At 60.9% G+C, this 12,289-nt stretch overlaps 1 protein-coding gene across 3 annotated transcripts in view; it reads right to left on the reverse strand.

The window, feature by feature from the left end:
• Window positions 1-4,171: 4,171 nt before the first annotated feature.
• Window positions 4,172-12,289, reverse strand: part of LOC141733912 (cyclic AMP-dependent transcription factor ATF-7) — a 71,158-nt gene continuing 63,040 nt past the window's right edge. For all 3 annotated transcript variants that reach the window (XM_074564983.1, XM_074564984.1, XM_074564982.1), the window contains 3 exons: window positions 11,121-11,318; window positions 8,984-9,092; window positions 4,172-6,299 (listed from right to left, as the gene is read on the reverse strand). In XM_074564983.1, coding sequence (XP_074421084.1) covers window positions 6,082-6,299; window positions 8,984-9,092; window positions 11,121-11,318 — 525 coding nt within the window. In that variant the 3' untranslated portion in view covers window positions 4,172-6,081. The remainder of the gene's footprint in view (window positions 6,300-8,983; window positions 9,093-11,120; window positions 11,319-12,289) is intronic.

Below are 12,289 nucleotides of genomic sequence, written 5' to 3' on the forward strand. Positions count from 1 at the left end.
GACCCCGGGCTTGTCCCCAAGCGCGCGGCACCCGGCGAAGCAGAGGGCGGCAGCCACCGGCTCCTGGGTAATATTTTAATGTGATATTTGCAGCATAAATAAAAGGCACGTTACACCGTTACATGGTTGGTACGACGCGGCCGGGGGGGGTGGGGGGTGGGACGTGGGACGTGTGTGTGTCCCCCCACCCCCCCCCACCTCCGCATCCCCCCCCTCCACCCCCCCCCACCCCCCCCCCCGCGTCCCCGGGCCCCCGCTGGGGGGGGGCTGTGAGGACCCGCTCACAGGAGCCCGTGGGGACGGGGGTCCCTCGGGGCCCGGGGGGGGTGGGGGGGGGTCCCGGGGTGGGGGAGGGTGGGGGGGGTGAGAGCCGGGAAACCATTTGGTTGCGTACGGAGCTGCGCCTCCGTTGGGGGTGGCTATAGGGCTATATAGGGCTGCATATACGCATAATATGTACGGTCTATAGATACTACACCCGCGCGCTTACGCTTTTCGGCGGGGGGGGGGTGTGGGGGTGTGGGGGGGTTTCCTTTTTCTTGGCTTTTTCCATTATTGATCGTCAAAGCAGCTGGGGGTGGGGGTGGGAAGGGGGGAGACACACACCCGGGACCCTCCTCGGGGGGGGGGGGTCCCTCGGTCACCTCCGGGGCCGGTGGGCGCCGCCGGAACCCGCCTGGGCACCGAACCGGGGGCGAACGGCGCAAAAAAGGGGCCACGAGTCCAAAAACGACAATTTTCCCGGCTGAGCCATCGAAACGCGGAACCAAGGAGGTGGTTTTGGGGGGGGGGCGGGGGGGGGAAGGCGGTACCGAACTCCCCCCCGAACCCCCCGCCAATCCCAAGGGATTTGGAGGCGGTGAGACCTTCATCTCCGGCGGAGGGAGAGGAGGGAGCTCCCCCCCCCCCCGCCACCACGAGCCCTCCCGGGGTTTGGCATCGGGCCGGCCCCCCCCCCGGGGGGGTGTTTTTCAGCCATTTCATTCTATTTGACGTTATAGCGAAGACGGAGCCGTAAAATCCCTGACCCCCATCGGCCACCGCTGCCACCGTCCGTCTCCCCCCAGCCCCATCACACCCAAAAAGTGACATTTAAACCCCGGGGAGGGGGGAGTTTCGGGGAGCCCGAATATCGCTGCCCCCCCACCCCCCCCATCCATCAGGGCAGGAGGGGGGAAGGAGACCCCACCAGGGTCCCAACACGGAGACGGGCATCGGAGCGAAAACCACCGGAATTCAAAAGTTTGGGTTAAGGCACCGCGGCCGAGGAAAGTGCAGGTGCCCGGGAGCTGCCGGCCCGCGGGAGCCTCGGAAAAACAGGAGAAAAAAAACACCCCAGAGCAGAAATCCGGATCTTTTGCCCCAACCCAAAGCCCCCCGCGAAGGCTTTTCTACGCTTAGAACCATTCCACGAGTCTTCGAGCGGGAGCTGCGCCGGCGCGGGACGAAGGAAAAGCCACCTTCAACCCCGCGCGTCCTCACGGGGGACCCTCGTGTCACCCATTTGCCAGAAAAGTCCAGTTTTCCCCGCCAAAACCAGTCCCCCCCCCACTCCCAGCGCTCACCGAGCCCGAAGCCCCGCCATGCCGGCCCAGGGACCCAACCGGCCCCGGGGGGGGCCACGGAGACACCGTGGGGCTGGAGCCCGGCAGCAGTTTGGCTTCTCGGGAGCGGTTTGAGATGCTCCAAGGGGGATTTTTTTTCCAGCCCTGGGAACCCAAAGGCCCCCCCGGGGGCGGGAGGAGACCCCCACGGCCCCATCCGGGCAGCGGCCGGGACCCCCACGGTCTGGGCAGCCCCACACGGCCCCGCGGCCACTCCGTGAGCACGGAAATGCTGGAAAATACACTCTCTCCGTACCCTCCTCTGCCAGGAGTTATCCCAAAAGCCAGCCCTGTCCCCCCTCCCGCTGGAAAAGCGTCACCGCGGCGGCGCGGGGACCTTCGGCTCCTTCTGAGGGTCAGGGACGGGCTCCGCGACCCCCACAGGGGACAAACCTCACCCGTGCGCCCCCCAAAAGTGACACTTAGGGCTCGGGACCCCCATCCATCGCGCTGGGACGGGACCGGAGGATCCCCCCCCCGCCGTTCGCTCATGGCGGGGGGGCATTTTTTGGCTACTTTCCTCACTCTGGGATGGAGGGGGTGGGGGGTGTCCTCCTTCGTAACCATCGCGCTGGGACGGGACCGGAGAATCCCCCCGTTGCTCATGGAGAGGGGGGGGGGTCACCGCTCATGGAAGGGGGGGCGTTAGCTCAGGGTGACGCTGGGGGGGAGTTTTTGGCTATTTTCCTCACCCAGGGATGGGGGGAGGGAGAGAGGAGCGGGGGGGGGTCTTGCTTCCCACCATCCGTCTCCCTCCCCGCTGTCAGCAAGAGAAATGGGGACCCAAAACCCATCCCGGGTCCCGATTCCGGCAGCGGCGGTGCCGGGACTAGGAACGCCGCTGGGGTAAAAATCGCCCGAAATCGGGGGGGGGGGGACACACAGGGGAAAAGCCGCCACCCTGTCGATGTTTTAACCCCAAAATTAAAAAAAAAAAAATAAAAAATAAAGTAAAACCGAATCAAACGTGAAAGGTTGGGCCAAAGCAACTTGTTCCCGGATGATTCCCGCCCGGGTTGGGAGCTTTCCGACCGCGTTCGCGGGGTTTTGGCAAGGCACTGAGGGGAGGTGACGGGGAGACGGCGGCGCGGGACGGGGGGACGGGGAGCAAAGCCCCTCTCTGCGTGTCCCCCCCCCCGCCCGCCGTCACCCCGCCGTCACCATGCCCCGTGGAGCCGCGAGGGCCGGGAAAGCCCTTCGGCGGGAGACGGGGAGACCTCGGCTCTGCCACCAAAGGGGATTTTCGTCCCCGAAGGCGAGACGGAGAGGGGTCGGGGACGCTGCTGGGTGTCCCCCGGCCCCCTCCTTCCAACCGCCGGCGGAGCCAGGGCCGAGTGCTCGTCCCCCCCTCCTCACCCCCACCGAGGGTGGGGGGAGAGCGGGTTTAAATTCTGTCATTCCACCATTCCGTGACTCTACATCCCTTTAACGGGATAAAACCGGGGCGCGGGACAGGGACTGAGGGTTCCCCAGCATTGGCGGGTGGAAGCTTGGGGTTTATTTTGGCAGCGGCGTTTCCCGAAGGAAAAAAAACCTTCTCAGTCTACAAGGGAGGGGAGAAGAAAAAGCCTTTTCTGATCTCGGGGCCACGATTCCGGCAAGAAACGCGGGAGAGAGACGCGCGTCCCCAGGGAAGAGCAGAGCGGGACCAGCCCCCGCTGGGAGCCTCCGAGCTGCCTGAAGAGAACAAGTGGAGAAAATCCGCTTTCCAGGGGAAAAGCAACTCTGCGAGGCTTTTGCTCCGGGATTTTTCAGGGCGTTATCATCTCCTCGGAAAAACTGGCTTTAGCGGCTCTGGCTCTCGCCATTCCCGTCGCAGCCGGGAGCAGCTCTTCCTCAGCGGCGGCGCCTCTGGCCGCTCCTCACCTCACCCATCACGTCCCCACAAACGGTCGGAACCGGGCCCAGAGCTCGGTTCCTCCTCTCCTCTTCCTCCCAAGGAAGGCTTTTTTCCTCAGCAGCCGGGTTTTTCCGCGCCGGGGGGGTTGTTGGTGATGGGGGGGTGTCCCGGGAGGAGCCGGGGAGCTGCTGGAGCCCAACCGCCCGCAGCCAACCAAGGCGCCGGGACCCCACCACGAAGCAAACGCGTTCCCAACACGTTTTTGTCATTCCTGCTATTCCCGGACAAAGAAAGAGAGACGCGTGGTTCATAGACACCCCACTCCCCCTCCGAAGAAACCGGTCGGATTTGACGACCGGAGCAAAGCCCTTTTGGGAAAAACGGGGTGTTTTCCCACCTTTTTGGGCCAGGTGAAGGAGCGTTTCTGCCATTCCCCGCCCCAGCGCCAGGAGGGGGAGCGGAGCCGGGACGGACCTTGTACCTCCTGCAAACCCTCCGCCTTCGATCCTGGCCCCCCCGCTTCCCCCCAGAAATAACGTCCTGACCCCCCGCTGCGCTGAACCCCCCCCCATCACATCCCGAAATCCCCCCCCGCCTCCGTGTCCTCCTCACACAGCGGAAACACCGACCGCGTCGGGAGAGGACGAGTCAAACGTCTCCCGACACACAGACCCTGCAGAAACGGCTTTAGGGAAATAAAAAAAAAGGGGGGGGGGTCGGGGGGGGGCCACGCGGGATCCGAACCAGCAGCACAAACCGCCGAGGGCCAAAGCCACCCCCCGACGGCGCTGGAGATGAGCAGGAGAAAGCGGGAGAGCGGCACCGCGTCCCAACAAACCAAACCCAGGGAACGCCGGGGCCGAGAAATGGGAGGAAAAGTCAGAAAAAAAAAAAAAAAAAGGGAAGGGGGAGAAAACGGATCCCACCGCTAGGAAAACCAACCCGCTGAACTTCCCCCGTCCCGAACGGGAGCAAGTTTCTTGCTCCGACTTCGCTTTGGGTTTTGCTGTCCCTGGAAAACCTTTCCCAAGTCTGGATAAGCCAAAGAAAATCGCTTTTTTGACCAACAAACTTGGCTGAAAAGTGGCGAGTGCAACCTGAGGTGGGCGAGGGCTCGGGCGAGGAGGGACCCCCCGGCGGGGGGGAGGAAGACGAAGGGGCTGACGCAGCTCCACGGGCTGTGCCGAGGTTCCTTCCAAGAGCCCGGCCGCGCACCGGACCCCGTCCCGCTTTCAAACCACCGACTGGGCTCGCTCGCCCGGGGCCAGCAGTAGCCACGGGCAGCGCACAGGGACACCCGCGGACGCTGCACCCGCCCGGCGAGAAAACCGCCCCCATCCCAAGCGTCCTTCAACAGCCAGGCCGAGTTTTTAACCAGCCCTAGGAAACTGGAAGCTCTGGGAATCCTTCCTTTGCTCTGGCTGGGAGGCAGCGGAGGCTCCGTCAGCGAGAGCGGAAGATCATCCCGAAGAAGAGGTAAAAGACCGGGCAAACAGAAACACGACTTTTGTGCTCCCTCCCCTCGGAACAGGCAACTGATTCCTGATTTAAGGCCACCGTTATTAAGGTCATCGAGGTTAGGCGTAAAGGAGATGATCCTTGGAAATGAAGGGATTTGTTGGCAAAGGCGGGGGCAGACGACGGATACGGGGACTCCCGTTATTTCTGCCTGCTGGGATGGCTCTTCCTTCCAGCTCCCTCCCGGAGCACCTTTGCCCCGGCCCCGGCGGAGGCGGCGGATCAAGCACCAAATTACCGTAGGGAAGACGGAGCGCAGCCCCTCCGCCGCTGGAACCGCTCCCGTCTCTCCAGCAGCCGCCGTGTCCCCCTGAACGGGAGCAGCACCTCAACGCCGGCGGCTCCCGCGACCGGGAACACCTTTGTGTGTGTGTGTGTGTGTTCCGCTCCCCCCGGGCTGCCAGGCCCCGCGTCCCCTTCTCCAAAGGGATTTGTGCCGAATACGCTCCCATCGTGTCCAAAAAAAGCGTGGCTGGCGTTGAGCACGTGCCGAGACCGACCCCGACGCCTTTCACCTCCGAGCTCAAGAAGGTCCCTGGTGCGAAGGTGCGGCGTTTTCAGGGAGCGAGAGCAGAGCGGGGAGCAGATGCCGGGAAGCAGGAGCACGCCGTTAAAAATAAAATACCTCGACAGCACGACTAAATGTCACAGCCTCCCAAGAGCCGCGTTTTTCCTTTGCCGGCAGCGGAGGAGGAAGGACAGGGAGGGGGGAAAAGAGCGAGAGCGCCACGGGGATCCACCGAGCGTCGGAGGTTTAGTGTTAATGGGACCGATACCTGAAAGCGAACCTTTCGAGGTGCTTTTTTGAAGCGCGTTGGGCCGATGCCGCGCCTGGAGGGGCCGGTGAAGGGGAGGATGGCGAGCGAAGGGCTCGACCCGCAGCCGTCCCGCGGGGGCCGGGGGAGGGGGGGGGGGCAGCGTGAGAAGCGCCGTAGCTGCCCTTAACTCACTTGAAAAGAAACAACCAACAAGAACAACAACAACCAAAAAAAAAAAAAGAAAAAAAAAAAAAGAAAAAAAAAAAGAAATAAGAAATAAAAATCCTCGTCGGGGGGACTCGGCTGTGGCCAGTCTGTGCGGCTGCGGTGAGCTCCGTGTCACTCGCCCCCGGCGGGGACATCATCTGCCAGCAGACTGCGACTGTGGGGCCATGATGACGTGGGAGGGGACGGGCAGGCCGAGTTCTGTCCTTTGGCTGGCCATCTGGGTCAGCACCGAGGTGGCCACCGCCTCGGCCGCCGAGCGGACGCTGAGGCCGTTGGGGGAAGCGGTGACGGAGCTGTGCTGGATGACGGGAGCCGGGGAGCCGCTGGGCTCGGAGCTCTCCTTCGGGCTCTCTGCTCGGCCGGGGGAGAAGGGGATGGCAAACCGAAAAAAGAAAAAAAAAGACAAAAAAGACAAAAATCAGGTTAGAGAGAGTCGGTACCGGCGCGAGCAGCGCGGCGACGGGACGCTTCGGCCTCGGAGAGGGGGCAGAAATCGGTCAGGTATTTATTTAACGCTCACCTTTCCAGCCGAAGCGGCCCGGAGGGGAGAGGTCGGTCCCGAATCCCAGCTCCCCCCACCGAGATGGGGGTCCCGTCCCCCCTCCGCCCCCACAGCACCAACCTCCTCAAGCAGCTGTTTGGCAAAAGCGAGGGAGGACTGGGAATAAAAGCCAGGAGAGCTGGGACATCAACGACCCGCCGTCCCCCTCCCTGGGAGAAACGCCACCCCACCTTACGGAACGCAGGCCAGGCGCCGCGCCGAGGATGGCGGAGCCGGCGTTAACCTTTTAAGCCTTAATAAATCTGTTCCCTCGTTATAACAAATGAACTTTCCTCCACGCCGTTCCCTGGCGCGGTACTTGGTTCAAGGCCATTTAGCCCAGAGACTGAATCGTTCCTTCAGCGTCCTCACCATCTGTTGGTCTGCAAAGGCACGGGGGGAGGGTTTGGTTTTTTTTTTTTTTTTTTTGAGGGGCCATTTTTTATATAAATTACCTGGTTTGCTCTTTATTGTTCTCTAGAACATTAAAATCAATTAGAGCCCGTCACAAACTGTTTGCGTGCTCGGTTTCTTCGGGTTAACACGAAGCCAAGACCGAAGGGACGGGAGGCAAACAAAGGCAAAGACCTTTCTCCGCGCTCTTTTCGGAGCGACGCGGCTCGTTTTCCCGAAAACTTTGGATTCTCTCCCACCAACAGCCCCCGGCGCCCAGGGCAGAGCTTCCAACACGGGAGGATAATTTGCGACCTATCAAACGCCAAGGCGAGAGAGCAATCAGCCCTCTCTCTTTCGGGGGCAGACACTCATTATCCGCAGATGTCAGGAGGAAATTCCCTCCCGTGCACTTGGCCAGATGAATTACGGGGAAGACGCGGTCACCTTCCTTTAAAAGAGCAAAATAACGGCGTGAGCGGGGAGACTCCTTCCGCGCCGAGAGGGTAAAACCCCGCGATGCCGTGGGTGGGGGTAAAAAAAAAAAAAAAATCAAAAGAAAAAACATGAGAGAAAAGGTTTACGACCTTCCCGGGCAGGGGAAAATATATTTTAGGGCTGTTTTTTACCAGGTGCTTGAATATTCCTGTTCCCAAACGGGTTTTTACCTTCCCTCGTGAAACCTTGGCTGGGCCTACGTCGCGAGCTGCGGCCGGCACAGCGGGTTCGAACGCGGCCTCGGCGGCGAGAGCGAAGGTCGAGCAGAGCGACAGAACGGTTTTGGCATCCCCCAAAAAGGAGATTTACAAGGGAGTGCAAATAAAACAACCCAACTGTACAGGAGGCAGCTGTAATTCCATCGAGGGAATCTGGCATTTTTGTTTAAGGACCTGCTTAGTCGCAAATCTCAATAATAAAAAAGGCAGCCGGGGATGGCTGGCGGGAGGGGGGGGTGGGGAACGCACAGGGAGGGAGGTGTGATTTTCGTTTTTTATTATCGGGATGTGTGATGAACTCCTATTATCGGAGTAGCCAAGATTGCGAGGAATAATAATAGGAACTGTAAACTCGGGAAGTTAACAGGGAAAAATCATGTCGCCCCCCCGCGTTGGACGCGGAGCCAACACCTGTCTGCGAGGGCTGGGGGGACAGCGAGGGCTTTCACGACCGCATTAATCAAGTCACGGTAATGAGCGAAAATAAACCGGCGGCGGCAGTTTACATGGATTTGCGCCTCACCACACAGGCGGGGAGCAGTTCAGACACCCGGGAGACGGGAAGCAGGAAACAAAAGGGAAGGACATCGGATTTTCTCGGCTTTTCTTTTCGCCCCTTTTCCTTTTTCCCCCCTCCCTCCATCCCTGCCTCTCCTCCCGTTAAATCGAAACGACGCTAGGGGACTCCAGCATCCTCCCGAAGCCCTTGCACAAACACCGTGGCGCGGTTATCGTAGGGATGGCATGAGAACCCAGACGTAACGTTTAGCTCCCGGCTTGATTATAATGAAATAGGCGGCATCGACAAAAGAGGTGGGGGGGGGGGGGGGGGGGAAGAAAGAAAGAAAAGAAGATAAAAAAAGAGGCTTTCTCCGTTCCAAACCCGAGCCAATTCGATGTGGATTGCGGAGAATGAGATATAGAGCCCCATGATGGCATTTATAGAGCCCGGCCTTTCCTGACTCTGCCTTTGCTTTCAGAGCAGCGACAGTTTTTTAACTTCAAAGCGAATATCGAGCGCTCGGCCTGGGAGCGGGGCCACGGATGTCCGTCCCCCCCCACCGCGGAGGGAGACTCGCCATCGCCTTCGCACCGGGGGCCGCCCTCACTGCCTGCTTGTGAGATCTTTAAAACAAAAACCGGGTTAAAGGGGCAATTTGCTGCGCAAATCCGCCGGTCCCGTCCCGCCTGGGCGACCCTCCTCAACAGGGAGGCTGCGGCGCCCGTATCAGCAGGAGGCGCAGGACCAAGGTCCGTCCCGTCCGGCCGGGCGCGGTAGGAGGGTGACGGAGCTGAGATGAAGACGAAGGATCCCTTCGTTTACATCTGACGCGGATTTCATCCGCCTAGACCTAACGGAAGGAGCACCAGAAGTCCTCACTCACCGAGATAGCCCTGTGTTTTCTTCTGTAGTGCAGTGACGGGACAGTCCTTGTGAGCCAGCAGGAGCTGCTTGAGCTGAGCGACTTCGTTCCTCAGTAGCGTGACTTCGTTCTGAGATTGAAAAACAAACAGGCGCGGACGCGTCACTCGACAGCGGCCTCCAGCAACGTGCCCCGCGAACTTCGCATTTGTCCTCTTCATTTGCGGCGCCTCCGGCCCCACGACACCAAACCAAGTGGCTGGGTTTGGGGAATTTCCCCCCAGCGGGACTCATCACCTAACCCTGGATATATTCTTTGCCTGAGCCCTCCTGCTAGTGCCGACCGCTTGAGTCGGACACTCCGGCGTTCCACAGGGAACATCCGAGCCCCTCCAAGCTCTCGGTACCTCTGTGAGCTTCTTCTGTAAGCCAGGTCTACTTCCCCCCAAATTTATACGGTTCTTCTACTGAAACGTCTGGAGAAACAGCTGAAACCCCGTCAATTGTATTTCAAAACTGCCCGAGGAAGCAGTTTCTGTAATTTATCTTGGGGAGAAAATAAAAATACCACGATCGGTGCTATTGAGACAAATCCCCCGGCCTGAGTCGCAAGCCAGCGGCGAGAGAACAAGCCCAGCAGGGACACGAGGTGGGTCTCTGCAGACCCTTCGACCCTCGGCCAACGCTGAGGGCACCGAGAAGGGGGCTAACAGCCATGGAGGTCAAGTTCGTGTTTTCAGACGTGCCGTGTTTCTGGCAGGGACACGGCGGGTGCTGCCAGCGAGCCAGGGAAACCCAGTTTTCCCAAAAAATCAGACCAGCTGCGGGGTTGCGCCTGCAGAGCCTCCCTACTCCCGGTCCACCACGCAGGGAAGGGAACTGGGACGGGCCCCGCTGTCCCCGTGCCAGCAGAAAGTTCTCCCTCACGGAGGGGAGGTTTCCACCCTGCTTCCCAGGGTCTCCGCCCTCTGCTCCCGAGGCTGGCGACGCTCCCACTGCCTCAGTGGGCAGAGGCAGAGCCCTTTGGAGGGGGACAGGGAGAGAAACGAGAGCACCGAAGGGCTCTCCCCTCAGGCTCAAAGCATCACGACACGATGGAGAAGCAAGGGGGTGCAATCTCGGCGCAGAGGCAGCAATCCCGCTCCAGAGAGCGGCGTCCAAAGGCACGTTGTCTCCGCAGCACAGGGAAGACAGTGGGACTGAGGGCACCCTCCGCGAGTTTGCCGACGACACGCTGGAGGGAAGGGATGCCATCCAGAGGGAGCTGGACAGGCCGGAGAGGTGGGACCCTGCCAACCTCCTGAAGTTCAACCAGGCCAAGTGCAAGGTCCTGCCCCTGGGTCAGGGCAACCCCAGGCACAAACCCCGGCCGGGCGGAGGATGGCTGGAGAGCAGCCCTGAGGAGAAGGACCTGGCGGGGCTGGTGGGTGAGAAGCTCAACATGAGCATGAAACGCGCACTTGCAGCCCAGAAACCCCCCCGCAGCCTGGGCTGCATCCCCAGCAGCGTGGGCAGGGGGGTGAGGGGGGGATTCTGCCCCTCTGCTCCGCTCGGGGGAGACCCCACCTGGAGTCTTGCGTCCAGCTCTGGAGCCCTCAGCACAGGAAGGACACGGAGCTGTTGGAGCGGGGCCGGAGGAGGCCCCGGAGATGCTGGGAGGGCTGGAGCCCCTCTGCTGTGGGGACAGGCTGAGAGAGCTGGGGGGGTTCAGCCTGGAGAAGGGAAGGCTCCAGGGTGACCTTGGAGCCCCTTCCAGTCCCTCAAGGGGCTCCAGGAAAGCTGGGGAGGGACTCTGGAGCAGGGAGGGGAGCCACGGGACGAGGGGGAAGGGTTTTACACTGGAAGAGGGAGATTTAGGCGAGATATCGGGAAGAAATTCTTGGCTGTGAGGGGGGTGAGCCCCTGGCCCAGGGTGCCCAGAGAAGCTGTGGCTGCCCCGTCCCTGGAGGGGTTCAAGGCCAGGTTGGCCGGGGCTTGGAGCAACCTGGGCTGGTGGGAGGTGTCCCTGCCCAGGGCAGGGGGGTGGAACGAGATGATCTTTAAGGTCCCTTCCCACCCAAACCTTTCTACGATTCGATGATTCTAAGATGTTCCCTCTGGAGCGAGGGTCCCAGCACCGGCAAAAAGGGCTGTGCTTATGCTCCGCGTTCCATACTCACGCTCAGCTGGATGTTCTGGGTGGTGAGCTCCTCGGCCTTCTTCTCCAAGGAAGACACCCAGAGCTTGCGTTTCTGACGGCAGCGGGAGGCCGCAGCCCGGTTTCGCTCCAGGAACCGCTGCCGGCGCTCGTCCGGGTCTTCGTCAACCGTGCGTCGCCGTCGCCCGCCAGTGCTGGGGGTGGGCTGTGCAGGGGACACCTGCAGACGGGGCAAATAAAAGACAGATACTGGGAAAAAAAAAGCTCCGGCGCAGGCAGGCGGACACACATCATCGTAACCGGGGTTTGGCAGAGCAGCCGCCAGCTCCCGCGGCTGGGGCAGAAAGGGATTTGGTTTCTCGGAGCGGCCAGAGCCCTGCACGCTGCGGGGGGGACACCGAGGGCTGCCCTGGCTGCGAGGGGGGGCTGGGGACAGAGCGCCTTTCACAGGCGTTCCTGGCAGCCCTTCCTCAGCCCAGCCCGGCAAACCCAGGTGTGAATCCACATGGACCCTCCGAGAACCCGAACACGGGGGGAAGGTGTGAATGTCAGGGGAATTGGTTAAATCCCAAACTCTTCCAGTCGGCTAATGGCACGGAACCGCCAGCAGAAGTTTCCCCCTGCTCCGGGCCGAGGAGCTAACGTGGTAAACGACCACGCGGAGGAGATTTTATTAAAATCTCCTTTTAATTTCTCTTAAGGGACTTTAAAAAGCACTTCGCGCTGTAACAACGTGGGGGATTCCCCCACGTAGGCGCCGACGGAGGAGAATTCCGGCCGCAGGGCTGCGATCCCGCTCCCATGCAGGGAACCGCGCTCCATCCCAGCGCCGGCTCCGCTTGGGTTCAGCAGCTCACTCGCGGAGCACAAACTACGGTTTTCAAGCGGGCGATTTGCTTTAACAATTAATTTGGGTTCAATCTTCCCCGAGTATCTTCGGCTAAACACGCTTCTCAGAGGCCGGCGGTACAGACAGATTTCGTAAGGCTGCCCCTTTCCCGGTTTTATTTCGGGAGAACAAAGGAAATGTCAGGGAGGGCAGAGAGTCCCGCAGCCGCGGCCGCGCTTCTGCGAGGGCTCTGTAATTACACCGCCGCCATCGGGGAGTGCAGTTACACTTCGGTACTCGCTGTCAGGCAGCATATGGATATTAAACTTTTGGAAGCCCATCTAACCGACGGAGCAGGTGGC

Source organism: Larus michahellis, chromosome 22 (genome assembly GCF_964199755.1).
Source record: "Larus michahellis chromosome 22, bLarMic1.1, whole genome shotgun sequence".
Lineage (NCBI taxonomy): Eukaryota > Metazoa > Chordata > Aves > Charadriiformes > Laridae > Larus > Larus michahellis.